The 26,990-nt window shown below is 55.6% G+C and overlaps 8 protein-coding genes across 8 annotated transcripts; 3 read left to right on the plus strand and 5 right to left on the minus strand.

Annotated features, from left to right (window-relative positions):
• Positions 1–204: 204 nt before the first annotated feature.
• CDC39 (CCR4-NOT core subunit CDC39) lies at positions 205–8,512 on the minus strand (the record flags this gene model as incomplete). The annotated part of the gene is made up of 17 exons (XM_076644574.1): positions 205–526; positions 617–900; positions 986–1,616; positions 1,692–1,809; positions 1,902–2,462; positions 2,536–2,786; positions 2,899–3,365; positions 3,439–3,607; positions 3,680–3,832; positions 3,917–6,001; positions 6,080–6,172; positions 6,252–6,449; positions 6,537–6,992; positions 7,100–7,737; positions 7,874–8,048; positions 8,191–8,396; positions 8,497–8,512. The coding sequence occupies 17 exons, from the start codon at positions 8,510–8,512 to the stop codon at positions 476–478; spliced, it is 6,552 nt and encodes a 2,183-aa protein (XP_076497249.1). The 3' UTR covers positions 205–475.
• A 652-nt stretch (positions 8,513–9,164) lies between these two features.
• On the plus strand, positions 9,165–11,224 carry FIP1 (cleavage polyadenylation factor subunit FIP1). Its single transcript, XM_076640235.1, has 6 exons — positions 9,165–9,432; positions 9,504–9,738; positions 9,813–9,862; positions 9,924–10,006; positions 10,134–10,705; positions 10,859–11,224. The coding sequence occupies exons 1-6, from the start codon at positions 9,362–9,364 to the stop codon at positions 11,135–11,137; spliced, it is 1,290 nt and encodes a 429-aa protein (XP_076497250.1). The 5' UTR covers positions 9,165–9,361; the 3' UTR covers positions 11,138–11,224.
• Positions 11,225–11,484: 260 nt separating this feature from the next.
• BDY24DRAFT_387571 (uncharacterized protein) lies at positions 11,485–12,834 on the plus strand. The gene is made up of 3 exons (XM_076640236.1): positions 11,485–11,676; positions 11,796–12,522; positions 12,651–12,834. Exons 1-3 carry the CDS (start codon positions 11,532–11,534, stop codon positions 12,727–12,729), a joined length of 951 nt encoding a protein of 316 aa, XP_076497251.1. The 5' UTR covers positions 11,485–11,531; the 3' UTR covers positions 12,730–12,834.
• A 158-nt stretch (positions 12,835–12,992) lies between these two features.
• BDY24DRAFT_414773 (uncharacterized protein) lies at positions 12,993–14,907 on the minus strand (the record flags this gene model as incomplete). The annotated part of the gene is made up of 5 exons (XM_076643363.1): positions 12,993–13,147; positions 13,585–13,858; positions 13,928–14,107; positions 14,182–14,613; positions 14,755–14,907. 5 exons carry the CDS (start codon positions 14,905–14,907, stop codon positions 12,993–12,995), a joined length of 1,194 nt encoding a protein of 397 aa, XP_076497252.1.
• Positions 14,908–17,716: 2,809 nt separating this feature from the next.
• Positions 17,717–18,317, minus strand: BDY24DRAFT_46354 (uncharacterized protein). The gene has a single exon (XM_076644931.1). The coding sequence runs from the start codon at positions 18,278–18,280 to the stop codon at positions 17,753–17,755; it is 528 nt and encodes a 175-aa protein (XP_076497253.1). The 5' UTR covers positions 18,281–18,317; the 3' UTR covers positions 17,717–17,752.
• A 313-nt stretch (positions 18,318–18,630) lies between these two features.
• Positions 18,631–20,620, minus strand: TBF1 (Tbf1p). Its single transcript, XM_076640237.1, has 7 exons — positions 20,244–20,620; positions 20,075–20,109; positions 19,599–19,995; positions 19,411–19,472; positions 19,259–19,329; positions 19,079–19,166; positions 18,631–18,971 (listed from the first exon to the last, which is right to left on the minus strand). Exons 1-7 carry the CDS (start codon positions 20,611–20,613, stop codon positions 18,750–18,752), a joined length of 1,245 nt encoding a protein of 414 aa, XP_076497254.1. The 5' UTR covers positions 20,614–20,620; the 3' UTR covers positions 18,631–18,749.
• A 3,077-nt stretch (positions 20,621–23,697) lies between these two features.
• BDY24DRAFT_327305 (RNA recognition motif domain-containing protein) lies at positions 23,698–24,111 on the plus strand (the record flags this gene model as incomplete). The annotated part of the gene is made up of 2 exons (XM_076637082.1): positions 23,698–23,799; positions 23,920–24,111. Coding segments are annotated over 2 exons (294 nt in total), but the record flags the coding sequence as incomplete, so codon positions are not given.
• Positions 24,112–26,144: 2,033 nt separating this feature from the next.
• Positions 26,145–26,894, minus strand: BDY24DRAFT_387593 (uncharacterized protein). Its single transcript, XM_076640238.1, has one exon. It carries the CDS (start codon positions 26,689–26,691, stop codon positions 26,167–26,169), a length of 525 nt encoding a protein of 174 aa, XP_076497256.1. The 5' UTR covers positions 26,692–26,894; the 3' UTR covers positions 26,145–26,166.
• Positions 26,895–26,990: the final 96 nt, after the last annotated feature.

Below are 26,990 nucleotides of genomic sequence, written 5' to 3' on the forward strand. Positions count from 1 at the left end.
TCAATTCGTTTGATCCGGGCTCGGGCATGCGCTCTTCAACCTTCTCTTCTTCAGCGGGATCTCATCTTCCCGCAAGACGCCGGAATTAATCAGCTTACATTTACGGCGACTCACCTAATCAACAGAACCAGATCTGTAGAAGGCAGCCTTCCACGAAAGAGAGAAGAGGCGGCCTCTCCCATTCCTTTGCTTTCCGTTGAGAAAAAGAGAGGATTCGTTTCATTCGGACAGAGTACATAACAAAGGGAAGAAAAGAGACGGAGAAGTGCTTTGATGCGGTTGGTAGACAATGATGGGACAGAGAGGGAAAAGAGATAAAAGAAGAAAGAGAGAGAGCGTACGAGCTGCAGCAAGGGATCTAAGCAGGCAAGCGAAGCGAGAACGGGAGAGAGATAGAGAGAGAGATTATAAACGAGACCTAAACAACGAAAGAAAACATCCCAGAGAGGAGAGATAGAGAGAGACGAAAGGTCGACTAAGCACCGCAGACCTTGAAGAGGGTGGTCAACTCGGGCGAAGACTTGGTCTGGAACGTTGTAGGTAGAAGAGAAAGACGAGTCAGTATCGAAGCTCGATTCTAGAGGTCGAAGGAAGAAAGGGAGGGAGGAAGGCTCACGAATTCGTGCGACCAGAACGAAGGCTGTCGAAGGAGAGCGATGAAGGTCGAGATCACTCCCCAAGGCTGGGGCCTAGCAGCAACGACTCGCTCGAGGAGGACCCTCGTGATCACTTCTGGCAACTTGGACGACTCCGACGAGGTTCCGTTGGCGGTGGCTCCTTCGACGGACGGGTGAGGGGAGGCCGACGAGAAGAGGTGAAGGAGCAGGTGCGAGAAGAACCAGGTGTGGGCGTTGGGGTATCGAAGTTGGTTGGCGATCGAGGAGATGAGGTTGTATTGTCCTAAGAGAGAGAAAGAAGAAAGAGAAAGAGTAAGCGAGGTGAAGGAGAGAAAGAAGGGGAAGAACGAAAGACGCGTCGAACTCACCCTCGTGATCCGGATCGGCAGCGAGCAGCTCGAACAGCTTGATGATGGGAGCGGCAGGGTCGAACTCGAAGTTGGCCAATCCCTCGGCGTTGCAGGTGACCGAGACGGCGAAAGCTCCAGCGTAGAGGACGACGGCGTTGAGGAAGGGGAGGTTGTACTTGACGACTGGCGCTGATCCATCTCCTCCGTTTCCTCCCATCACGGCGATCCTAGCTCTCAGAGCAGGCACCAAAGCCGGAATCGATCGATCCGAGTAAACGCAATCCTCCAACGCCGCTCGCAGATCCCTGGACTGAAGGACCGAAGCGTAGTCCGAAAGGATCGTTGGGACTCGGTGCTTGTCCATGTCTCCTTCGACGAAGTTGTAGGTGAAGGGATCTGGGAGGGAGTGGTTTCGAGGGAAGGCGGAGAGGATGACGTTCCTGAACTGGATGCAGTGAGGAGGGATGGCTTCGATGAGGGAGTGGTGGTATTCGGCGAGGAACTCGGGGAAGTCGTGGAGGAGGACGAGGAGGATCCTCATCGCTCCCTTGAAGAAGACTCGAGACGCTTCCTGCATCTTGGGTGCCGTGAGGAAGGGGGAGAGGAACTTGAAGAGGGCGACGAGGAGGGTGTGGTACTCGGCCCAGTTCTGAAGAGGAGAAGGAAGAAGAAGAGGTCAGCTCGGAGACGCGACGAGGGAACGAAACGAAGACGAAAGACTCACCCTCTCCTTCTCGGCAGCTCCGAGGAGCTTAGGCATGAAGAGATGGTGCGAAATGAGGGACATCCACGAGAAGGCGAATCCGGGAAGGAGCGTTGGCTGAAGCATGCTCAAGGTGTTGCTGCTGGAACTCGACAAGCTGGTCTCAGTCCAAACGAACGACGAGAAGGAGAGCAAACGAGCGCGTCGAAACGAAGGAGGAAATAAACTCACCTGAAAGCCCTCAAGCAACCCAAGTAAGCGGTAGGAATGCTCGGCTCGATGTGGTGAAGATCGTTGAGGATGCTCGAGAAGAACCTGAAGAAGGGCCTCTGGTCGAAGTCGTGACCGAGTTGCTCGTGGGACTGAACGAGGACGAGGACGACGATGGAGAGGATCTTGTTGAGGTATCGAACCTTGGACTCGTCGGCTTCGGCTCCGTTGGGGTCTCCGTAGTTCTTGAGGAGGAGGACGAAGAGCTTTGAGAGCGCGTCGAGAGGGACGAGAGCAGCGACGGGATCGGCCGCTTTGGCCTTCGAGTATCCTTCGATGGCGGTCTCGGCGCAGACTCGGAAGAAGAGGAAGGTGACCTCCTCTCCCTTGAGGATCCCTTGAGCCTGGAGGTTGGTGACGATGGCGACAAAGGCTTGCTCGGGCGAGGGAGACATCTGGTACATCCTGACCCACTCGAGGAAGTAGTAGGCGAGTCGTTCTCGAAGGGCGACCTCCGTCTCGACCTGTTGCTGGTGTCCGTTCTGGGAAGCGGCGACGAGTTCGTCGAGGACTCGGAGGGCGCTGGAAACAAGGGAAGGAAAGTCGGTCAGCCCGGGACCGACGCGTCGAAGAACGAAGAAGAGATGAAACTCACGTCTCGGTAGCCTTTCCACTCTGAGCAGCTCGTCCCAAAGCCTCGATCGAGTGACCCATCTGAGCTCGGGTAGCACAGGGAACCTCCTGGAGGAGACACTCTCGAATGAGGTTGGCGGCGAAGTCGATGACGTTGGGTCGGAAGGGGTTCTCTCGACTGAGGATGAACTGTCCGAGTTGAACGTCGTGGTCGGCGACATGAAGAAGTCCTGCTCGGATGAGGGCGACGGCGACGGAGACCTTGAACTTTCGCTGAGAGGGTTTGAAGAACGAAGAGGAAGAGGAAGTCAGAACAGGTCTTCGAGACGAGAAACGAACCGATCTTCGAGAAGAGTAAAAGAAGAAACGGGGAGAAGGAACTCACATCATCGTCGGCGAAAATCAACCACTGAGCCACTTCCTTCTGGACCGAAGGGAAGACCTCGCAGAGTCGGTGAAGGACGATAACGAAGACCTCTCGGCTCAACGGCGACTCGCTCTTGTAGAGGACCTGGACGATCTTCTGGGAGAAAGCGAGGGCGGTTCCTTCCGGTGTGACGGACTGTTCGGCCATGAGAGGGATCTGTCGAACGGCGATCCTGAGATCGTGGTTGGGAGGGAGGGAGAGGAACGACGTCGACGAGGGTTGGGAGAAGTATCGATCGATATCGACGAGGATGACGGCGAGGAGTTCGAGAGCCTGCTGGTGCTGGAGAGGACCGTCCGGGGCTCGGGAAGGGAGAGGAGCTGATTCGGGAGCGGCCTCAGATGCTGGGGAGGCGATTCGTTGTTGAGAGCCAGAGATGTTTCGAACGGCTCGATCGACGATTCCTCCTCGTTGCTGCCTCATGTCTGCGAAGAAGAAGAAGGACTTTAAGTTAGTACGTAGCCGAATCGAGAGTACGAGAAAGAGATAGGAACGAACCTGGAACGAGAGGAGGTCCGGTACTCTGAGTCCTCTTCTGGTTTCCAAACTCCTCGTAAACCTCGAGCTGCTCCTGCTGAAGACCGTTCGGACGGATTCGAAGAAGGTCTGGGAGCATGTTGACGTTGACGGCCGACTGAGTTCCATCCCAGAACGGTTGAGAGGATCGCTGGAAGAGGAGAGGAGGGGAAACGAGAGTCAGTTTCGAGTGAAGACGAGGACGAAGGAGGGAAAGACTCACCTCTCGATGCCTTCGTCGAGCGTTGAACGCAACGGCGAGAGTCTCGTCGACGTCGAAGATAGCCTTGTCTTGAGCTGCCTTCTTGATGACGGAGCAGGCGAGATCGAGGTTGCTGGCGACGACGGCGGTGACGGATTCGGCTGAGATGGTGGTCTGAGAAAGAACGAAACGAAGTCAGCTGGAGCTCGATATCGACAACGAGACCCGAAGAGGAAGACGAAGTAGACGGATGCTCACATCGCTGAATCCGTTCTGTTGCAGAAGAGCTCGAACGTTGGTCGTGATGCTCGTCCTGAGAGGTTCCTTGCACGTCACCGTCGCCAGGTTTCCAGCCAAGTTCTGCACCATGAGGTGAGCGGCCTTCCTCATCTTCTCCTCGTTTCCCTCGGTAGCGAAATCCTTCGTGATAAGGTCCCTCGACGAGATCCCAGCGATGGTGACCGACCTCTCGACGACGGGGACGACGATCTCTCGAATGGCTCGTTCGACGGCGACGTGAACGATCCTCTTGAGGGTGGTGTTGGTGTTGAAGGGGATGGCGTCCGAGTGGAAGACGAGGAAGTGAGGAAGTTCCGAGATGAGCTCGTCGACCTTCCTGTTGAGAGCTGCCTGGGCGGCTGCTGCGACGGCTTCCGACTGGTAGAGCTGCATCGTCGACATCCTCTGAGTCGCCTCGGTTCCGACGCCTGCGACTCCTCCGGAAGCTCCGTAGCCTGGTCCCATCGAGAGTCGCGCGAGATCCTCGGTAAGGGTCGGAGGAGGAGGGATGGCGGAGACGGGATCGTCGACGGGTCGATCTCGGATGATGGTCGTCGGAGTGATGGTGGCGAGGTCGATGGAGAGACTCTTGCAGAGGACCTCGATCTCGAACTTGAGGTTGAGCTTGAGTTCCGCTCCTTGGTAGAGCTCGACGAGGAGACGAATGACGGCCATGAGCCAGGGATTGGGAGGGTGGAAGACCTTGGATCGAGAGCACTGCTCGAGGACCTTGCAGACGAAGGGGATGGCGACGATGAGTCGTTTGGCGTCGTATCCTTCGATGAGGAGATCCTTGAGGGAGAGGTTCTTGTGCTTGATAGGCTTGTCCCTAGCGAGGGTGAGACGTCCGAGCCAGGATCCGAGGTTTTTGAGCGTCGCTCGATCCGGAGCCTGCGAAACCGTCTTGTCCGAGTTGAGGAGGGTGTGGATTTTGGCGAAGGTCTCGTAGAGGATGTGCTTCTCGAGGGAACCCTTGTTGAGAGCCTCGAGGAACTGCATGTAGAGAGGGTGGTTGTTGGGTTCGGCCGAGACTCGAGCCTGGATGAAGTAGTGGGCAAACCACCTCGAGTGACGGAGTTGGAACGCGTCTCGCATCTCCTGCGTCTTGGTTTCGAACGAGTTGGTATCGAGGTTGTTGACGATGAAGAGGATGGCGTCCTGCGTATCCATGTCCGGGTCGTCGAACGGTTCCGAGATGTCGAACGTATCGAGTCTGAGGGCCTTGAACGTCGGCGACTGGACTTCCTCGACGATGGGTTGACCTCTCGACCCTCCGAGCTCCGTATCTCGATCCGCCAGCGTCGTTCGAACGAACTCGATGAGGTGAGGATGGCTCTCGTGGAGGTGAGGGATGGAGAGGATGGCGTCGCAGACCTCGGGGAACTCTGGGAGTCGGGTTTGGAAGGCTTGAAGAGCGATGATTCCGAAGTTGAAGTTGGACGTGGCCGACTCGGGAGGAGACTTGAGGGCGTCGATAACGAATCGAATGGCGACCTGGAGAGGGACGTTCTCGACGAGTCCACGGAGGATGAGGGATCCGAAGAGTTTACCGGTGAGGGCGAGTTCTCTGGGAGGGTAGGTGTGGAAGAACTTGTACTCGTCGAAGAGGGTGTAGAGGGTGGAGGCGAAGACCTGAAGTCGTCTCGGATCCTGCGAGTTCCTCCAAGCGACGAGCGAGTCGACGACCTCGTCCACGGGCATCTCGTCCGAATCGTCGTACATCTTGTGGTAGATCTCGTCGACCTCCGTCTCGACGTCCTCTGGGAGGGCAACGACAGCGAATCCGTGCTCCTGCTGAGATCCTGGGACGAGGCTCATCAGCCGAGGGTGGAGCTGAAGGCAGATGAGACGGATGTCCGAGAGATTGGCGACCTCGTCCTCGGTGAGGTGAGCTCGAGAGAGGGATCGGAGGAAGGTGGCGATGGTTTGAGGGGAAAGAGCGACCGTTCGAGCGTCGGCGTCCTGATCCTGTCGGTCGAGCTCGGACGCGATCTTGTAACGGAAGAAGGCGAGAGCGTGAGGGACGAAGTCGGCTCCTGGGAGGTTCATCGAGAGTTCGATCCACTGGAGATAAGAGAGAGAGAAGGCAAAAGGTCAGAACGGTGGACGAGAAGAGGGAGTCGGAGGAAGGAGAGAACGAACCTGTTCGAGATTGATGAGCTCTCGCTTCGAAGCAACGGCAGCAACGTCCAAGGCGAGTTCAACTCGTCGGGATCCGAGAAGGACGTCGAGACCCTGCGACACGAAAGAAAGAGCCAAGTCAGTAAAATAGTCGTTGACCTTCAACGAAGAGCACGAGGGAAATCGGACGAACCTGAACCGCCTGAGCGATGTCAACAATGGCGTTGATGCTCATCTCCGAGTTCTGGTAGAGACGATCGAAGTAGCTGAGAACGAGACCTTGGTCGAGCTGCCAGAGACGAGTGAAGACGACGGTGTGGCTGGGATACTGCTCGTAGAGCATGTCGAGGAGTCGAACGACCGTCTCCGAGTAGGCGGGAGGCCATGGTTTCTGGAGAACGAAGGCAAGAACGGAACGAGTCAGCTTCGAACCGATACAATTATCGAGAATTAGACGGTTTTAGGACGAAACACTCACCGATGCCTGCACCATTCCCAAAAACACGACCTCGGGAGCCGCCTTGACTCCCTTATCGATGATGTCCTTGCTCTTCTCCCTCACTCCAGCATCCTCGCTCGCAGCAGCCTTCCCGCACACCTCGAAGATATCCTTGCAGTTCCAGGTGCTGTTGGCGAACGCCAGAGGAGCATCGGCGACGTCCTCCCTCGTAATGATCCTCTGAGGCGAAGGGAGAGCCGAAAAGTTAAAGGTGTCGGAGGGGAGGGAGAGGAGACGGTCGATGAGGACGAGTTGAGGGAGAGGATTCGACCAGGTGTGGGAGAGAAGACCTGCGATGGGAGGGTTGGGAGCTTGGGGAGGATTGAGGAGGAGGGCGAGGAAGAGAGGGAAGCCGAGAGGGGAGAGGAGGAGGAGAGGGTTGCCGGTCGAATCGAAGGATTGGACGATGTGAGACCAACGGATGCTTCCTTGGTCCTGTGGGAGCGAAGGAAAGGGAAAGGAAGGTGATTAGTTGTCGTTCGTCGTGCGAGGATGCGCCAAGCACGAAGAAAAAGGAAGGAAGGGAGGGAAGGGAAGCTCACGAAGGAAGCCAAAGCCTGAATGAGAGCATGCCCGTCCACACTTCCCTGACCTTCAACCACCCCACCAATCACACTTCGAACCAGCTCTCCGACCTTCTCTTCCAATCCAGATTCTCCATCGATGAATCCCCAGTGCTCCATCACGAGTCTCAACGCCGCCGGCTCGGAAACCTCTCCCAGCTCGAGCAGGAAGTCGGCCAGCCCAAGTCCTGGTATCGGCAGCGGCATGGCTGTGATGGCTGAAGCGATGAACGAGGGACCGAACTTGTTGGTCAGAGCGGAGATGAGTCCTGCTCGTTGGGTTTGGGAGATGAGAGGAGTAGGCGATTGAGGAGTGAGGAGGGAGGTGAGGAGGAGGGTTCCCATTCCCGGACTGATGTCTGTTTCTGCGTCGAAGAAGGGGAGAGGAGGAGAGGAGGATCCGAGGAGGTCGATGGATGCGTCGAGGTTGTCCCTGACGAGTTGACGACCTTGTTCGAGGAGACGAGGGGAGAGAGGGGAGGCTGAGACGATGCCTGATCCGAGGGAGAGACGTTCGCCTGGCGAGAGGTTGATTCGATCTGCGAAGTTGAGGAAGGTGAAGTTTCGGAAGATGTCCGACTCTCCAGCGGTGTCGATAGCGGTGGCAAAGTGAGGTCCTGAGAGAGGAAGGAAGAAGAGGAGGTGAGAGGGAGCGAAGGAAGGAGAGGAAGGAAGGAAGGTCAGCTCTTTTGTCGACAGCTCAGCAATGGAAGGAGAACGAAGGACAAGTCGCAAGAAGATAGTACGACTCACCAAGAAGGACATCCCTAGCTACCCGTCTACCTTCCACCTCTAGGAGTTTCCAGACCATTCCTCCTGGTGCTGATGGGGTTGGGGGAGCGTTGGGAGAGGTGAGAGATGGCGCGTTTGTGAGGATGAGGCGGCGAAGGAAGTGGTGGTAGGTTTCGGGACCATGATGGTCGGAGAGCTAAAGAGTCAAAGGAAGGGATCGATGGAGGAGAGTTAGACGAGGTTCTAGAGCAGCTCAGAGGTGGTTATATGCTGCCAACGAAGGGCGGGAAGCGAGGGAGAGAAGGCGGGAAGGGGGGGAAGGGAAGGAGGAAACGCACCGTTCTGATCTCTCCTACTCTTGATGTAAAGTTGTCCTCGTTGATTGAACTCAAGAGGAAAACGATCTGAGCTTTGACTATAGTGACGAGGTTGGAGTTGTTGCTGACTCCTCCTCCTGCAGCGTTGGATGAGGAGGTGTTGGAGGGTTGGTTGACGATGGGAGACGGACCACCTCCCAAACCGGGAGGAGGTGCGAGGCCTAAGCCTGGAGGAAGAGGAGGCAGCGTGGAAAGAGGGGAGGAGGGGGTGAAGGGAGATTCTGGTAGTAGTAGATGGTGTTTCCGTCTTGTTGTTTTTTTATCGACTGATGGCGGAGAGCATCGATCTACGGAGGGAGGAGGAGAGGGAGGAACGAGAGGAAAGGACGAGGTTGAAGCGGACGACGATTCCTTTGGAGATGCTGGAGGAAGGCGGGTATGGATTCCTGTGGTATCGGTCGATGCTGTAGCGGATACAAAGAGCCACGAGAGAGCGAGGCGAGAGGAGGGAGGGGAGGAGGGGATGGGAGGAAGGGGAAGGGAGGGAAGGTGAGAGGTGGAAGATCCAAAGCGGACTCGAAAATGGGAAGAGGGCGACCTCGAGAGTGCTTGCTTCCCGACTCTCACCGTCGTCAACGTAGGAAAAGTTGCACTTCGGAAGCTGAAGATACGAGCTAGTTCGAAATGTCAGCAGTTGCCGGCAAAAACACTCGAAAATCTGGATTCAGGGGGTCAAAATCCCAAGCAAAGCGGCTCAAGGGAGGTCGTCCGACTCGTTTCTTTCTCCCTTTTGCGTCCGTCCTCACAGCAACACGGCTGACGGAAACCTCGAGCTCTCTTATGTAAACCTCTTCTTTCTGTCTACGTAAAAACCGCTGACCTTCCCGGCGAGAAGCAGCGACCAGCTCGTCAGTCCTTGCTCCTTGCCGTCGAGACGCGATCTTCATCTCCTCCGTCTCATACCACCTTGTTGCCCTCCGAGGCAGGTTTTAACGTCGACGTGAATATCCAGGCTATACATATCCCCCAATGGGACCAGCCGAGTCCTCCGATAAATCTTCCAGACGAGGGAAGCTCGCAAAACTCGGGCTCAGAATTGAGCTTCTCGAGTTGACCTCTCGTCCTTTCCCTCCTCCCCTTCAAGCTCGCAACGACCATCCCCTCCCTTCCCTTTCTTCTCTTTTCTCTCACGATGGACGGCGACGAAGCGGATTACGACGACGACGCTTTCCTCTACGGAGATGAAGCACCAAAAACATCAACGTGAGCTCCTCTACCCAGCTCTTCTCCTCCTTTCTCTTTAAGCTGACCTCCTTCCCCCCTCCTCCTTTCAGATCTGCTCCTCCACCTCCACCACCGATGACTACCGACGCTGGATCTCTCGCTCCTGTAGACGATGACGATCCCTTCGCTACTCTCGCTGGAGGAGTCGACCTCGTTCACGTAGACAACTCTTCAGCAGCTCCTTCGACCTCGACGACGAACGGCGCTCAACCCGTCGAGGCAGCAGCTCAGGAGGAGGAGGAGGAGGAGGAAGACGACGAAGAGGATGAAACTGATTCAGACGATGTATGTCTTTGACTCTGTATGCTGAGGTCCAGGCATAGAGCTGACTGTTTCTTTCATCCTTCTCTCTCTTTCAGGATCTCGAGATCGTTCTTGACCCAACAGCAGGACGAGTACTCGACCTTCGGTAGGTCTCCCATCTCTGTCTTTGTACAGATCCTGAACTAACTCTCTTCTTCTCTATATAGGAATCCATCCGCTGTCAAGGCCGTCATCGTAGGACATGGTCTAGGAGCATCCAAAGTCGTCCCAGGAGCACCTCCCCGTTCGAGTGAGCTTCCTCCTTCCTTCCCTTCCCTCTCCTCCTTCCGACGCGTCCTCTTTCGCCTTGCTTTCCTGAGCTTGACCTCTTCTCGAGCAGTCCACTGATCTCTTCCGTTTGCTCCTCTCTTCTCCAGCCGCTTTCCTCACCGGAATCCAACCCACAACCGAATACACTCCCTCCCTTCGACCCTCCGCTACCACTCCTCTCCTCCCAGGCTCAGCCCCTCGTTCAGTCGTCCACGCACCAGCTCAGAGTCAACAACAGATTCAAGAACAATACGCTCTCCTCCCACCTCATCTCCAAGCTCAACAAGCCTACCAAGCTCATCAACAAGCTCTAGCAGCGGCAGCAGCAACAGGTCAACCTTCTCCCGACCCTTCCCAAGCTCAGCCTCACGCTGGACCTTCGTCTTCCACTCCTACAACCGTCGCTGCCAATGGTACCCCTTCAGCGAACCCTCTTTCCAACCTCCCAGTAGCTCTCGCACCCGCTTCGGACCAACCTATCGATCTGGCAGCCGCTGGAATCCTCCCCGACGGAAGGTCCATCTTCGAGATCGACTTGGATCAGCTCGACAAGAAGGACTGGAGGATCCCTGGATCGGATATCTCGGATTGGTTCAACTATGGGTTCGATGAGGTGACGTGGACGGCGTACGTGAGGAGGAGGAGGGAGATGAACGAGATGGTGGACGGGTTGGGAATGGTGAGTTCAGCCTCGAGCTCTTTCTCTCTCCCTCGCTTTCTTCTTCTCCTGCTCTCGCTTCGCTCCGATCCTTCTTTACGAGCCTCCCCTTCGCCTCTTCCCTCTGTCCAATGATCTCAAGCTCACCTCTTGTCCCCTTCGTTTTCTTCGCAGATGTCTCAACAACAGATGATGCCCGGGTTCAACCAGTTCCAACCTCAACAACAACAGCAGTTCCCCGGCCAGCAGCAGCTCTCCCTCGAGCAGCAGCAGCAGATGATGATGTTCAACCAGCAGCAGCAGCAACAAGGAGGATTCCCTGGAGGTCAGAACAACTTTGGAGGGCAGGGAGGGTTCGGAGGAATGGACGGAGGAATGATGGCTGGCGGTCAGCAGCAGCAGCAGGCGGGAATGCCTACGGGTCCTAGAGGTTCATACAGTTTCTTTTCATAACGAACAAGCGGAGGGTAGAAAAGGAAGGGTTGTAATCCACGAGCGACGACGATTCTGACGACATGACGTTTTTGCTTCCTCCTTTCGTTCTTCTTCTGGATTTTGGGTGAATTTTGCAGCCGATATGTCTGCTCAGAACCAGGCTGGTGGAGGAGAGCAGATGGGGGAGGGAGATACACCCAACGCTGCTGGAGGAGGAGAGTTTGACGCGTCGTTGGTGAGTCTCCGATCCTTTCTCTCAGGAACGAGCCTCGTCGAGCTCGCTTCGTTCGCTGACCCTCTTTTCGCTTTCCTCCTCGACGGAAAACAGAGTGATCCGAACCAAATGATGATGCAACAGCAACTCCAACAACAGCAGCAGCAGCAGAACTTCTTCCAGCAGCAGCAACAGCAGATGCAGCAGCAGCAGCAACAACAAGGTCGACCTGGGCCTCCCGGAGCTCCTCGAGGAGGAGCGGCACCTTTCTTCCGAGGACGAGGTGGACGAGGAGCGTTCGGACCTGGAACGGGGACTGCTATTCGGGGAAGAGGAGGAGCTGGTACGTTCTCTCGCCTCGTTTCGAGCTTCGTCGACGCATCTCAAACTGTCGCTCATGGCTTCCATTCCGCTCTTCTTTCACTCTACTCCTTCTCTCTTCTCCTCTACTCGACTTCTCAGGTATCGTCCCCCCAACAGGACCTTCCTCCCACCTCGGTTCAGCAGCAGCGTCCGCTGTCGGAGGAGCCGGATCTCCCAACGCTCTCAACCCACAACCTTCTCTCCTTCAACAACAACAACAACAACAACCCGGCGTCGGTATCTCTCCCTCTCTTCAAAACCCTACTCAACTAAACCGAGCCCTCCCTCCTAACGTCCCCAAAGGACCTCGCAACGCACCCAAAAAGGATCTCGACAGAGACTTCTCCGCCCAAGTCGACGGACTCGATTACGGTCTCACGCCGAACGGATCTCCTCATCACTCGGATCATCGAGATCGGGATCGTGACGATTCGGAACGACGCTCGTCGAGTCGACGAAGCGGGACCGGGAGGGACAGGTCTCGTTCGAGATCTCCGAGAGGGGACAGGGAGAGCGGGAGCGCGAGGGATAGAGATAGGGAGAGAGATCGGGAGAGGGAGCGAGAGAGGGACAGGGATGGGAAGTCATCGAGGAGTTCGAGCTCTAGGAAGGAGTCGAGTTCGGGGTCTTCTTCGAGGAGGGAGGAGGGGAGCAGCAGGAGTTCGGGGTCGAGTTCGAGAAGGAGCGGGGAGAGGGAGTCGAGTTCGTCGAAGAATGGAAGTGGCAGTGGGAGCAGGTCGCATGGGAGCAGTAGTCGGAGGGAGGGTGGGAGTCGGAGTGAGACGATCAGGGAGGGTGGGGAGGACGAAGAGGAGGAGAGTGAGATGTGAGTTTTCGTTCGCCTCGTTCGTCTGGCTCGTTTCTTTCCATGACCTCCGTGCCGCCTTCTTCTCGCTGACTCTCTCTCTTCGTTTTCCTGTTTTCTCTCTCGTATCCGCTCGACTCGTTCCACAGCTACAGAAGACGACCAACGGCGACGGATGATCTGGAGGAGACGGGGAGTTCGAGCTCGAGGACTTCGAGGCGTCGGTAGCTTTGGGAGGGTGGTCGAATGGAGGGAGGGAGGAGGGAGTAGTCTTATCTCGAAATCGTCATGCATGAGTCCCTTGCTCAAAATCTTGTCCAGATCGAGAGAGCGCTATGGGAGCGAGGGAGGGGAAAGACGCGTCGACGATCATTGTTCGATTCCTTGAACTCTCTCACCTTCGGATCTTCTTCCTTTATCGAATGCTTTCTCGAGGTCGTCAAAGATCGTATGCACTGTCCTGTTAATATGACTGCCGTCTCAAACACTTCTCAACCGACCATCGCCTGAGGTATCTGTGGAGTGAAGTGGAAGACGATTTCGAGGACGTGTCCAAGGAAAGGGAAAGAGGGAGTCGTTGGGATTCCTGGGAGAGGACGAGTGCGAAGGAACTCGAGAGCGACGAAGATGACTGCTGCTGAAAGAGCTGAATAGAGCAAAGCAGAACGGACGTCCATGTTCGATGGTTTTGGGGTCGACGTGGTTGGAGGAAAAGCGGGAGTCGGAAGCGGTTCTGAAGCCGCCCGTGCTGAAGTCGAACAGGTTTAAAAAGCCCCCGGAAAGCTTCAAATGTTGGGCCGAACTGTCTTCGAGCGATGCATGCCAAAATCAGCTAAGTCATCCAGGCGAAAGCAGCTGAGTCGTTTAGGCGAACGCGTCGACTTGTCCTCAATCGTCTCTCTCCCCCCTCCATGCCTCCAGCGGTCGTTAAAGATCATCATAAATCATAAGAGTACAACTCGGATCAAATATTAGGTCGTTAGAGGGAACATACGGACAAACGAAAGACAACAAGCTAGACAACGAGAAATCACAACCACCAAGCCTCACGAACCGACTCCTCCGACCTTCTGTCTTCTTCACCGACGTCTCCTCCCCCTCCTTGCTCCAAAACAGCGACACCTTCAAACTCAACCACAGAACCCGCGTCCATCGCCAAAGCAAGAGGCAGCTTATCCTCCTCCTCCTCCTCCACGGATTCCAGCGAGTCGAACGAGAGGACGAACGTCGAGCTCGATTCGGACGGGTAAGGTTCGTAGATGGGAGCTCGATGATGAGGTGTTGACGCGTTGCCGAGACCGATGTAGAAAGAGAAGTCGTTGAGGTGGTAGAGAGGGGTTGAGTGATCTTGCCAGTACTGCTTTGGAGAGAGAGGGAAGTGTCAGTGCCCGAAAAGAACCAAGGACGCGACGAGAAACGAACTCACCATTATCATGTCCGAAATCATCTCCCTCTTCTCCTCCAAGGAAGCGTTTTTGCAGAAGACGACTGTGAGACCGTTCGAGGTCGTCAAATCCAGCGGTTCGAGAGCGGCGACGAAAGGGGAGACGTCGAACGGTTCTCGAGACTCGAGGAGTTGGAGCACGATGGTCAGGATCGGAATGATCTGAGACGAGAGAGGAGATCATCAGCCAGGGGTATCTTTATAGCCTCAGCCGATCTTGGAGCTGAAAAACTCACCCTCGAGACATCAAACCCCCAACTCGTAAACAACCCCTCCCCTTTCCTCTTTCCTCCCTCCAACTCTCTCTCTACCCAGTTCAAGTACTCTCTCAAGTTCCCTCTCCCAAACCCAACCTCTACGCCTTGCCTCACATCCTGAGCGATCCTAATGTTGTGGTATCCTATCGATTCGAGCTTGGTAACGAAAGCTGAGGCTTGGTTGGCGGAAAGCGAGATCGGGTTGGTATCGAGAGTGAGCCGGAGGGATTGGACTATGGAGACGATGGAAGCGATGGGATCGTAGTTGTAGTGAGAGAAGGTTGACTTGGATGAGGAGGAAGAGATGGTCGACAAGGTTCGAGAGGAAAGTCGGGAGAGAAAGGACGAGGAGGAGCCTGTGGAGGAGGAACGGGACGGCGGGATGCGAGGTGTTGCGAAGTGGGTCGTCTGCTGGTACAGAAAGGGGAGAAACACGTAGTTTTTCGATCAGTAACGAGCCTCTACGAGAAAGAGGAGACAAAGGGAAAGGGGGAGAGTGTGTGTAGAGACAAGGGAAGGGGAGTGTGCCAAAGGAAGGGAACGAGGACGAACCTTTCGACTCTCAACCTTTCCTGCTCCTCGAACCTTCTGCATCAACCTCCCCAAAAGCCCCCTTCTCGACTCTCCTCCTCCTTCTTCCTCGACTATCTTCCCTCCCACCTTCCCAGCCCTCGAAAGTCCAGCAGTGTCGAAGATAAAGAGCATGAGTCGTCGTCAAAGTTGAGAGATCCGTCCCTCCGATGCTGTGTGGAAGAGAGAGAGAGGAGAACGAAAGGAAGCAGAAAAGCGGAAAGTCGACTGATGTGGTTGGTAGACAACAAGCAAAAGGCGAGCGAGAATGATTTCAGGGCTAGGCACGGTGGCGCTAAAACTAAGGTGAAGAGAAAGGGGAAAGAAAGGAACGAGCTTTGGCGGACGCGTTTGTTTTCCCTCCGAGTTCCGAACGGAAAGTAAAAAGCTCGTCGATCGTTCCGACGGGGGGCAAAGAAGGATAAGTAGAGATGCAAAAGCGAAGTATAGAGAAAGAAGAAGCAGAGAGGGTGTGTCACTTGAGGCATTCCAGCGTTTCGCTCCATTTCGAGACCTGAGGAGAAGGAGGGAAGAGGGACGGTCAGCAACGACGCGAAGGGGACAACGGAACGCAGGGAAGGGAGAAACCGACCTTCGGATGACACTGAACCTTTGCTGGATCGAATCCGATGACCTGCAGGGCGTTGAGGGAGGTGGCTCGCGACAGAGCGACGTAGGCTGTTTCGGAAGCGATGCGAGGAGAGGAAGAAGGGACGACCGAGAGGTCAGCTCGACGCAAAGACGGGATGTGATTGAAAAGTTTCACTCACCTTGGCCCTTTTCGAAGATCCGACGGAGGTCGACTTTGACTCGTTCGAGAGCTGAGGAGGTAGAGAGAGCGAGAGAGCGAGAGAGGAGGAAAGAAGTCAGACATGTTCGAAGTCGATCGAGAGAGACGCTGAGGCAAGACGAGCGACGTACTTTGACCTTGCGATTTGTGAATGCTCATCGCCCAGGACACTATCAGAGGGTAGAAACGAGGAACGAAAGTCAGCTGTTGAAGCATGTCGAGGCACAGAACCCAAAGAGAGACATCTTGAACTCACAAACCAACGGCACCTGTTTCCTGCTCGCCTGCACCTCCCCACTCGGCAGCTCGACCTTGAAGTCCTCCTGCTGCACATGGTAGTCTCTCTTCCCACCTCCGGGAAGCACGAACCGCACCACCGGCATCCTCACCCCACTCGCCACACTAGCCTTGGGCTTCTTCTTCTCTCCCTCCTCCTCCACGACCTCCTCAGCCCCTCCGTTCCTCATCGCAGCGAAGCCAGCAACATCCACGAAGGCGATGACTTTCCCGATGGATCCGTTCACGAGTTGCTCGTCGACGTTCTTGATGAGCATGACTTGGGAGTCTGTTTTGAGGGTGAGTCGTTGAGGAGCGAGCATGTGCGAGAGCAGTTTGTCTCGTTGGGCGACGTCGACGATAGCTCCGCCTGTGGGAGAGAAAGGAACGCCAAAAGAGTAAGACGATCAGTAGGTTGCGAAGGGATCGAGGTGAAAGGTAAAGAGAGACGAACCATCGATAGCTCGGAAGGTCATCTCGTCCGTCTTCAGGATCCCGAGTCGACCGTTGTTGGATTTCTCGACGTCTTCTCGGCGAGGGAAGAGCTCCTGGGGAACGAAGAAGTCGAATACGGAGACGGAAAACGAAAAGGGTGAGTTTCAAGACGGAGCTTGTAAGGTAGGAGAGCCAAAGACGACTCACGGTCGGCTCGATTCCGTCAGGATACTCCACCGGTCTCGTGAGAGACTTGAACGTAGCGATAGACCTGGGAGTCATCTTTCCGAATCGCATCTCGTTGAGCATGTCGACGAAGACTGGGAAGAGAGAGGTCAGCGGTCAGCGAGAGCGAAGGCAACGAGGGAAACGACGCGTCGAAGAACGAAAGCTCACCTTGATCCTTCTGCCTGAAGACCTGAGTAAGGTTAACCGTTCGTTTCACGCATTCCGACCAAGATTTGGCTTCAAAGGCGAACTTGGCGACTCCTTTCGAAACGGGAGGAAGCTGAAAAAACGAGACGCGTCGAGGAGTCAGCGGTCGAACAAAGGGAGGGAGGGAGGAGACGCCGAACCTGGAAGAAGTCACCGGTGACGATGATCTAGTCGAGGAGAGGAGACAGAAAGTCAGCATCAAGCTGAGAAGGTAAAATAAGGATAGAAGCTCACCTGAATCCCACCAAACGGCTCAGGTCTTTTCCTGATGATCTGACCCACTTTCGACAGCTTGTCGAACAGATCTCCGTCCAGCATCGACACTTATTCCACCAGCAGGACCTCAAAGTCAGCTTCATGTCTTCCCTCTCATTCCTTCCCACCAGCCACCAGAACCAACCCATCCCAACCCAGAACGAAAGAAGAAATGCAAGACTCACCCTCGTCGATGATCCAAACCTTCGTCGTCGTCCACCTCTGAGCAGCCTTCCTGTTCTTCCTAACCTTCTTCGCCAACTCCTCCGCCGTCTCGATTCCCAACCCGATCCCAGCGAACGAGTGAATCGTTGATCCTCCGATGTTGCAAGCGGCGATTCCAGTCGAAGCAGTCACGGCGACAACGTTGGCTGCTGGAGAGAACTTTCGTCGAAGGGATTGGATGATCTCTCGAAGGAGGACGGATTTACCGGTACCTGCGAGGAAGAACGAGTGGGATGGGTAAGGAAATGGAGGGAAGAAGGGAGAGGAGGAAGAGGAGAAAGAGAACGACGAACCAGCGGATCCCGTGAAGAACAACGACATCCCGTCGTTCAGAACGAGCTGAAGGACCTGTTGCTGCTCGAGCGAAAGGACAACCTTGGCCTTGATGCTGATGGGGACGCTGGATGTCGAAGCTGAACCTGAACCTCCTCCGTAGGCGAATGAAGCGAGCTTCCTCCTGGAGTCCTTCTGAGCTCTGCTTGAACCACAGACGAACCGAGCTCAACATCAGCTCCTCCTCCCTCATAGCTCCAGCTTCTTCCAACTCATAGGTCAGAGTCAGACTCACTCATGATTCCCAGCCTCCCAAGGTCTCTTCTTACTCTCTGCTACCGCTGCTGCCTCAGGAGCCTTTGTCGTCGGAGGGAGCGGAGCCGTCGCTCCAGGTCGTCTCGAAGGGATCATAGCTTGCTGAAGAGCCGTCCTAGCGCGATCCTTCGAAGCAGCACTCCCCGTCGAAGTTGACATCCTGATCTCAGGAGCATACGACCGAGCTGCTGGTGGTGGTGCTGAAGTCGCTGGAGGGGGAGGAGGAGGGTTGAGGGTGACCTTTGAGGAGGAAGCGACTGGTTGCTGTTGAGCTCGAGCGTAGAGGATGGAGGATTCGGCTGGAGCGGGAGATTCGTCGAGGGTTCCGAGGATGGCGAGTCGACGACGTTGAGCTCCGGTGAGGATCACTGGTGCTGGAGCTGAAGGGGCGGATCTGAAGGCGGGAGGAGGAGGAGGAGGAGCTGGTGCGAAGGAGGAGGAGGAAGCGAGTCGGGTTGCTGCCGTGAGGATGGTGGTAGAGGATCTGGAAGGTCGGATTCGCATGTCCTCGGGGCTGGCAGAAGAACGAGTGAAGAGCTGATCAGCTCGAGAAACGAAGAGCTGCAGCAGAAGGCACAGGAGAAGGAAGGAAACGGACCTTGAGCTCCAAGGGATGGGTTCACTCGTCTTCAGCACGAGCTTCGAAGGGGTAGAGAGAGGAAGGGAGGTATCCATAGCCGAGTTGCTAGCTCCATTGGAAGAAGGTTGAAGTATTCCAGACATAGAGAAAAGAGGAGAGGGGAGGTGACCGTTGTGGTCCAAAGCAAGAGGTTCGTTGTTGTTGAGCTCGACTCGAAACCGCCTGCGCGACTTCTTTCTTTCGGGAGTGAGCAAAGGGAGGCGAAGAAGAAAAAGTCGAATGAAAGCGCATGCATGGATCAGAGATGAAGCCCAAGAGACGAAGAGAAGCACGCAGTTAGAGATAGTAGAGATAGAGCGCAGAAACGGAACGAAAACGCGAACGACCTCCTCCTCAATCCTCCTCCTCCTCGTTCTCCATCTCCATCTCCCCCTCCCCACTAACCCTCGCCTTCTTCCTCTGCCCTTCATCCTCCTCCTCCTCGATCTCATCAATCTCCTCCTCTCCATCGTCCTCAGCGACCACTCGAGCAGGGCGAGGAACAGGAGCGAAAGCAGGGTCGTCGACAACGATGCCGTTTCGTCGGTCCAGGATGGCTTGGGTTTCTTTGTCGATCTGGGAGAGGGAAAGGTCAAGAGTGAAAAAAAAGAGGGAGTAGGAGGGAGTCAGATGACGAGAAAGAGAAAGAAGGGCAAGATGAAAGAAGGAAAGAGCGAACGAACCTTGATCCCGCTGAGATACTCGGGAGCGACCTTCCTAGCCTTGAGCATCTGGATCTTGATGTTTCGAGCTCGATCCTTGCAGCTTTGTCTGAAAGCACAGCGAAAAACGAGCGAACGAGGATCGTTAGTCCGAGCTCGAGGGCTCGGCGAGGGAGGAAAAGGAAGAGAGAGGCGACGAACACGTTTCGATCCTTGAGAACGGTCGAGTCAACTCCGTTGATTCCATGGAGAGCGACGATCTTGCTCCACATCTGTAAGCAAGACAAGACGATCGAAGAAGAGGAAGGGAGGTGGTGAGCTTGGAAAGAGTGAGAGAGGAGACGACCACGAACCTTCGACTGAGGATAAATCATCTTCATGGCGTCCAAAAGGCATCTGTCCTCCTCGGCGGTCCCTACATAGAGGCGATATAAAGAAGATGAGAGCGAGAAATGTCAGTCAACGAATGAGAACCGAGCAGCAGCGCAACGGAGAACACAAAACGCGTCGTCTCCTCTTCTCCTTCAGTAACAAAACTCACAGTTCTTCCTCCCCCTCTGATTCCCCCCCGTCGCATAAATATACCCACTCGGCATCACGAACGAGTTCGTCTTCACCGGCGTAGGCTTCAACGCGATCGGATCGTTTTCCTCGTCCTCCTCTTCCTCCTTGTCCTCCTCGACAGCCAGCTCAGCCTCCTCGTCGCCAACGTGAAGTCCCAGGATCTTGTTCCTCTCGATCTGACGGAGCTTCTCTCGTTTGGCGAGTTGGGCGGGCGTGAGCTTGGGTTGAGGATCGTTTTCTTCCTCGTCGGAGAGGGAGGCGTTGACGGGTTTGGAGGAGGAGGGTTTTGGTTTGGATTTCGAGGAGGAGGCGATAGGAGAGGGGTTGTTGTTGTTGCTGTTGTTTTTGAGAGAGGAGAAGATGGTTCGGGAGAGCTGAACAGGGAAGGGAAGGAGAGTTCAGTCCTTGCAGAAAGCGGAGGCGGAGACGGAGACGCGTCGAGACGAATCTCACCGGAGCCACAATCTGTTCCAGACTCTTTCCCTTCGCTGTAAATCGACAGATAAAACAGAGAAGGGCGGTCAGCAAACGAATGCGCGCTCTCTCTCCTCTCTCGCTCTTCCACCAAGAACGAGCAAGATTGAAAACAAGAAGCCAACGAAGACGTCGACCCAGGACTCACCAACCTCCCTCTCCAAAAACCTCACCATCTCCCTCGGCATCGCCGGCCCCGTCTCCTTCACCCTCTTCGTCTCCGGCAACCTCCTATCCTTCGCCAAACTCCTCCTGAGGGGAGTCAGCTCCCTCCTCGACAGCCCAGCTTCCTCCCCGGGGTCGCGAGAGACCGAGCCGATCAGGTCGTCTTCGGTGATGCCTCCTTCCCTCTCGTCTTGAGTTTGAGATTGGTCGTCGTCGTCATCATCCGAGTCGGTAGAAGCCTCGTCGACGATTTCGATCATGTCCGCGTCGGAATCCTCCTCCTCCTCGTCGTCTTCTTCTTCTTCGGCTGGGACGAGTCGAGAGGAGCGTTTCCCTTTGGCCTTCTCGGACATCTCGACGGGTTGCTCTCCATCCTCGTCCTCCTCGTCTTCCTCCTCGTCGTCGAAGCGAGCAGAAGAAGAACCCAAGTCGTTCTCGATCTCGTCGAGACTGCTTCCTTCTTGAAGAACGATCCGATCCTCCTCGTCCTCGTCGGAGGCGGCGACGACCTTCCTGGACGACTGAGGTTTCGACTTCGATACTGCCTTCTTCCCTGCGGCGGCGATGGTGGTGAAAGCCTTCTTCGTCTTCTTGTTGGCAGCGACGGGAGGAGGAGAGGGAGGTCCGCCAAAGTCCTTTCCGGTGAGGATCCGGCCTTGGGAGGTTGGGTTGAGGAAGGAGAAGGGTTTGGGGTTGGCGAGGGTTCTGGGGGGACGATGATGAAGCCGCAAAAGGGTCGTATCAGTCAGAGTTGAAGGAGAAGGGAGGAAAAGAGATGGAAGAGGGAGAGGGACGACTCACTGCTCCTCGAGATAAAGGAAAGGCAACCAGAGTCTAGCGAGGAGGAAGGATCCTACGATCTGAGCCATCTTGTCGAGAGGGTACTTGGTGTTCATTTCTTCGGGAGTAAGACCGTTGAGCTGTTGAGAAGCGAAAAGAAAAGGGTCAGCGAACGCGTGAGCAACGAAAGATTTCGACGCGTCGCTTCCTCTCCTCCTTTCATCTCCTCCGAACAACATGGTACCCTCACTCACCAGCACAGCCCTAGCAATCGAAGCCTTCTTCCACATCGTCGTCGAAACCACCCTCCTCTCGTTCAGATCCCTGAAGACCGCTCCGGAAGGTCCCTTGAAGTCGGGTCGAGCGACGAGATCGTCGTCGTCGTCGAGGAAGTCTCCCTTGAAGATCTCTTGGATTCGAGGGTCGTGAAGGGAGTCGATGGGAGCGTCCGAGTCGGAGGGGTTGGAGAGGAGGACGATCTGCGAGGAGAAGAAGAGGGGAGGGAAACGCGTGGGAGTGTCAGTTCGACGCGTCTTTCCGTCTCTCGTCTCGCCTCTCCGTCCCTCCTCCTCCACCACCAACACGTTATGTCCTTGCCAAACGATCCAAAAAGAGATCATGAGCACTCACAGCGGTACAAACTTCCACCATAACCTCGACCCTCTCCTTCCACCCTTCCGTCCTCCTCCTCTTCCTCTCCTTCCCCTCCGCCATCGCTCCCTCTACCCCCCCACCGCCCTTCTTCCCACCTTTCATCCTCCCCAAATTAACGCCCGCACTCTTCTCCAACCAGTCCTCGCCACCCTCCCAGGCCTCCTCGGGCTGAACGAGACTCATCACTCCTCCGACCAGACCCTTCTTGAGTTCTCGGACCATGGTTTCGCCCTCTTTGAGAGCGAGGTTGAACTGCTCCAGCCCGTCTGAAGAGGAAGTGGTGGGTTGGCGGCCTCGTTTACGCTTGGAAGCAGCAGCAAGGGAGGTTGAGGTTGGAGGAGTGAGAGGGAGGATGGAGATGAACTGGAGGAGGAGCAGGGAGGAGGCGAGGTTGAGTTTCTGGTACGGGAGGAGGGTGGAAGGGTGGGAGGAGGACAGGGGTGGGAGGGGGATCAGGTGTGGGTAAGGAGCGAAGAGTTTGAGTTTGGTGGCTGGACGCGAAGGAAACGAAGGAAGGAAAATCAGTCTCGAGGACGCGACGAAGGGAGAGAGAGAGGAAGGGACGTTGAAGCTCACCTTTGATCATCTCCTTCGCAGCTCCCAAGATCTCTTCGTCCTCTTCGTTGTCTTGACGACCATCCTCTCTAGAAAGGAGCGTATCCGTGAGAGGTTTGCCCAGGAAGGCTGCTCCTTGAATGGATTTGAAGAGACGGGTGAACTCGTTGAGAGTCGTTTGGACGGGAGTTTCCAGGAGAGTGAAGGCCGCGTTCGTCTTCTTCGTAGGAGAAACGGAGGAGTGCGAAGCTGGAGCTGAGCGTAACGAGCGACCGGCGGGTGGTTTGGATGTAGAGGAGGAGGAGGAGGAGGAGGGAAGGGCCATCGTGAGGAAGGGAAGGGGAGGAAGGAGTCGCGAGCTCGACGCCGAGAGGTGTTGTTGATCTTTTCGAGACGAGATGGAGCGTGTTTCTGCTTCAAAAAAGCAAGGAAAATCCTCCCAGTAGTCAGCACAGCTTCTCAACAGCTTCCAACGCGACAAAAGAGGGCAAAACTTACCTCGAACGTGGTGGATGTTGGGGTCTTCTTCCTTCCCTAACCCTAACAGGCCGACTTTGGCTCCGTCCCTTTTGACTCTTTCCTCTCCTCTCTCTTCTCCCTCTCTTCCAACACCCACCCTCCCTTTTCTCAACTCTTTCATCCAAAATGTCCGACAACGACGGTACGCTTCTTCATCATCATCGACGACTTTCGACTATATAGAGAACCAGCAATCCCAGCAGCAGAGGGAACGAGGAGAGGGCGACCTTCCCTCGGGTTCCTTCCCTTCCCTTCGACTCGACTCGATTCCATCCATCCATCCATCCATCCTCTCGTCAGGGCGACTGTCCACGACTCCACCCATCTCGACTCGACTCCAGCATGGCAGCATACAACCTCCATCTTCGATATATAGAGACAGGACCCGCACGCCATCCCAGCCAGCGGGGATCTCTCCTCCTTCCTTCTTGACTCGACCTCTCGACTCTTCGTCCTCTTCAATCCACTACATACAACTCTCCCTCCCCTCTTTCGTCCTTCTCAACACTCCCTTCTATACGACCTTGCGAATCTCGACTTACCTCGCAATCGCATCGACTCACACCCTCGCACCCCTTGGACTCGACCTGACCCCGCCCTTCCACCTCCTGCTTGCCCTCCTCAGCCTACTCCACCTCCCGACGAGAGGAACCCGCTTCCGGAGGATACAGAGATCGATCCGCTTCTCCTCGACGAGGTGGAGACCGAGACGACGGAGGACGAAGGTCTCCCGTTGGAGGAGGAGGAAGACAGAGGAGCGCCTCCCCCGGAAGGAGGATGGACGTGGATTCGGGACGAGGTCGAGGGTGAGTTGCTTTGCTTTTTCTTCTTCTACTCTTCTGTTTTGCTTGCGCTGGTAGAACAGAGAGCTGACTGTTCGTTCTCTGTCGTCGTTTGCTTCTCTTTGTTCGCGAAACAGACCTCCCGGAGGAGGAGGAGGAGACAACCCTGGAAACAACCTTCACGTCTCTTCCCTCGCTCTCTCCATCGACGAGCGAGCTCTCGAGGATCACTTTGCCAAGTACGGAGTCGTACGTTCAGCTCTACTATCCTCTCCCATCATCTAGCAGCAGCAACTCTCTATCTCCTCCCTTTTCTTCCAAAGCTGACCGACCTCGCTCCCTTCCCTTCCCTTCCCTTCCTCTTAAAAGATCGACAAGGTCCAGATCATGTTCGACCCTCACTCCCAGGAGTCTCGAGGATTCGCCTTCGTCACCATGAAGTCCTCCGACGAAGCCGATGCCGCCATCGCTGGACTCAACGGAACCGATCTCGGAGGAAAGACCATGCGAGTCGAGAAGGTCAGTTCCGCTTCGCTCCCTCCTTCCTTCCTCGTCTCTTCTCAAACTCACCTCTCGTTTCTTCTTCTTTCTTTCTTTCGTGGTCCAATCAGGCCCGACGAGGACGAGCTCGAACCCCTACTCCCGGACGATACTTCGGACCTCCCAAGCCTGAGGAGCGACGAGCTCCTCCTTCCCGAGGCGGAGGAGGGTACGAGCGACCTTACGATCCTCGACCTTACGATTCTCGATACGCTGGTCAGTGCTTTCACTTACCTCACCCAGCCTGTCTCCTCTGAAGGGAAGAAGAACGCCGTGCTGACTCCCTTTTCGCAAGAATATCATCCTTCCTCCTCTTCCTCCTCCTACACGCGTCCCTCCTCCTCCTCCTCCTACTACTCCTCTCGCCATCGCTACGACGACGACTACGACGACTACTCCCACCGCTCTTCTTCCTCCTACGGCCGATCTTACGGCTATGCAGACGACTCTAGGGGCGGAGGACGATACGACGACCGACGAGGTGGAGATGATCGATGTGCGTTCAGCTCCTTCCCTTCCCTTTCTCTTTCACTTTTGATCCTCTCTCCTCACTGACACTCCTTTCTTTTCTTCTTTCGCCTCGTTCTCAGACGGAGCTCCCCCTCCCCCTCGACGACGAGAATACGAGGAGCGACCCTACTCCCAGTCGGGATCCCGAGACTACCCCCCTCGAGACTCGTACTCGTCCTCCTCCTCCAGAGCCCCCAGGAGGGACGATACCTACGCTGCTCCTGCTGCTGGTTACGACGATCGATCCAGGTCCGGAGGAGAGTCGAGGAGGTACTAAGAGGCGGTCGACGTTGAGTGCCGTTGAGGAAAGAGAGAGGGAGAGGAGGAGTCGTTTGGTTGATTGCTTTCGGTTGCTGCAAATTGATGAAGGCTTTTCTGGCTCCTGCACTTTCCGTACTCTTTCTCGTTTGAGCCATAAGTCACGACTCGAGGAAGGCAGGGGAAACCCATGCGAGAAGAAAAAGCGACAAAGGCCCTTCTCTCGAAAACGAGCTCAACGTCATCGTCCTCAGGCCTTCCTTCACTCCCTCCCTCTGCCTTCCCTCTCCTCCCTCCCAACCCTCACCCGCCCACCCAACCGACCCGTACCGTCCTCTTCTACCGCGCTTCCCGGTTCCTCTCCTTCCCACTGCCGAACCAACCCATCCCGAAACAGAAGCAACGAACTCTCGATGCCTTTGAACCCTCCTCCTTCCTCCCACAGCTTCGACACCACCACCGCTTCTACTTTGAACCCTCCACCTCCTCCTCCACCGGAAGGAGCCAACCCCAACGCCCTATCGCACAACGGAGTCGTCAACTTTGAGGCGTTGAAAAGGGACAGGGAAAGGACTGAGGCGTGAGTGGATCGTCGAGCTGAGCTCGTCGAAGCGAGTTTCGTTTCAAGCTGACCCGCTTCTCTTCTCTTCTGTTCTGTTATCGCTCGCTCTTCGCCCTTTTCGGAATTCATTAGGAAGTACAAGATCCATCTTCCTGATCCGAAGAAGGAGGGTTCGGAGGAGAAGACGGAAGATGCACCAGGCGAGCTCAAGAAGGCCTACAGCGAGGAGGATAAGAGTCTATTGGACGCGGTGAAGGGCGTTGGAGAGGCTTTGCATTTGAGTGGGAGTGGGAGTGGGAAGGTGGGAGGGAAGTGATCGAAGGGATGGGAGGAGAGAGGAGAGAGAGGAGGAGTTGAGGTGGGGAGAGAGATGGGCTGTCATGACCGTTTTCTTTTCGACGAATTCCCACGCGAGAGAGACGAGGAGAGGAAAGGGTTTTTTTCAGGGCTGGTAGTGTGCGTGTGTGTATAGGTGCGAGAAAGAGGAGTTCGAATCGGGAAGAAGGGACGAGCCGGAGAGGAAGAAGTTAGAGATGGACCATTTGGGAGACGCGTCTCAAAGACTCAGCTCTCTGGCGGTCCTCCGTCTCGAGGAAGAAAAAGAGAAGAAAGCGGTTATGCAGAGTCGTAAAGTAGTTGAAAAGAACTCGGATTGAAACTCAGATGGAACAGAAAAGCCAAAAAAAAAAAAAAAAAAAAAAAAAGAGAGAGAACCAAAACAAGTCGCCCGACGCGTCTCTCTCTCTTCACGCACCCGACGGCTCCCTAAACGCAACCTCCTTCAACGGAACCCCAATCACAACGGTGAAGAAATCTTCTCCCTTCCCGCCGTATCCGTTCTTGAACAGCGAGGCCAGAGCCTTCTTCATCGACTCCTGTGCGACGACGATCCGAAGCCGTTCGAGGGAGGGGAAGAACCGAAGAATCCAAAGGACGACCTCCTCTCCCTCAAGTAGATTTCGATCTACCGACGGGCTAATCTGAAGGACCATCGCGACGGAGGTGACGTGGGAGAAGGAGGAGGATGGGGAAGGGGGCAGGGAGAGGGGTCGAGTGGCGAAAGGAATCCTGACAGACAGCATGACCGTCCTGGTCCTCCTCCTTGATCCTTCTGGGAGAAGGTCCAAGGAAGCGAACTGTGCCTCCCAGGACTGCTTTCTGCCGATGTCCAGTTCGAGTGGGTCCAAGAAGGGGAAGATAGCCTCGATTCCGGGGGTGCGTCCCAGTTGAAGACGGTCGAGCCGAAGAGGTTCGACGTTCCTTCCTCTCATCGATCTGGCGAGTTCAAAGGGAGGGGCACGATGTATAAAGTTCGAGAAGTCGAGGACGAGGACCTTGATGTTCTTCCATTGCGTCGTCCTCGCTTTTGCGTGCTCAGCGGCGGCGATGGAACCGGGAGGGAGGAGCGAGGAGGGGAGGAAGAACGAGTCGAAGTGCTTCCGGGATCGAATCTCGACTTTGCGGTAGAGGATCTCGATCGCAACGGCGTGAAGGTGTTGGGAGACTCGAGCGACGGCTGGGAGATCCGTTCGAGGGAGGTGGGAGAGGATTTGGGCTTGGAGTTCGGTTG

This window comes from Mrakia frigida (genome assembly GCF_051309035.1).
Source record: "Mrakia frigida strain ATCC 22029 unplaced genomic scaffold BDY24scaffold_13, whole genome shotgun sequence".
In the NCBI taxonomy this organism is placed as follows: domain Eukaryota; kingdom Fungi; phylum Basidiomycota; class Tremellomycetes; order Cystofilobasidiales; family Mrakiaceae; genus Mrakia; species Mrakia frigida.

Bases quoted from the DNA above. Each gene is read 5' to 3' on its own strand.
- BDY24DRAFT_387571 (XM_076640236.1), top strand. From the start codon at position 11,532: ATGCAGCAGCAGCAGCAACAACAAGGTCGACCTGGGCCTCCCGGAGCT. The intron at 11,677-11,795 runs GTACGTTCTCTC...TCGACTTCTCAG, and splicing joins TCGGGGAAGAGGAGGAGCTG to GTATCGTCCCCCCAACAGGA. The intron at 12,523-12,650 runs GTGAGTTTTCGT...CTCGTTCCACAG, and splicing joins GAAGAGGAGGAGAGTGAGAT to CTACAGAAGACGACCAACGG.
- FIP1 (XM_076640235.1), top strand. From the start codon at position 9,362: ATGGACGGCGACGAAGCGGATTACGACGACGACGCTTTCCTCTACGGA. The intron at 10,007-10,133 runs GTGAGCTTCCTC...TCTCTTCTCCAG, and splicing joins AGGAGCACCTCCCCGTTCGA to CCGCTTTCCTCACCGGAATC. The intron at 10,706-10,858 runs GTGAGTTCAGCC...TTTTCTTCGCAG, and splicing joins TGGTGGACGGGTTGGGAATG to ATGTCTCAACAACAGATGAT.
- BDY24DRAFT_387593 (XM_076640238.1), bottom strand. From the start codon at position 26,691: ATGAGAGGAAGGAACGTCGAACCTCTTCGGCTCGACCGTCTTCAACTG.
- TBF1 (XM_076640237.1), bottom strand. From the start codon at position 20,613: ATGTCCGAGAAGGCCAAAGGGAAACGCTCCTCTCGACTCGTCCCAGCC. The intron at 19,996-20,074 runs GTGAGATTCGTC...TTCCCTGTTCAG, and splicing joins TGGAACAGATTGTGGCTCCG to CTCTCCCGAACCATCTTCTC. The intron at 19,167-19,258 runs GTTCGTCGCCTC...CTGTGCTTTCAG, and splicing joins GTTCTCAAGGATCGAAACGT to ACAAAGCTGCAAGGATCGAG.
- BDY24DRAFT_46354 (XM_076644931.1), bottom strand. From the start codon at position 18,280: ATGCGAATCCGACCTTCCAGATCCTCTACCACCATCCTCACGGCAGCA.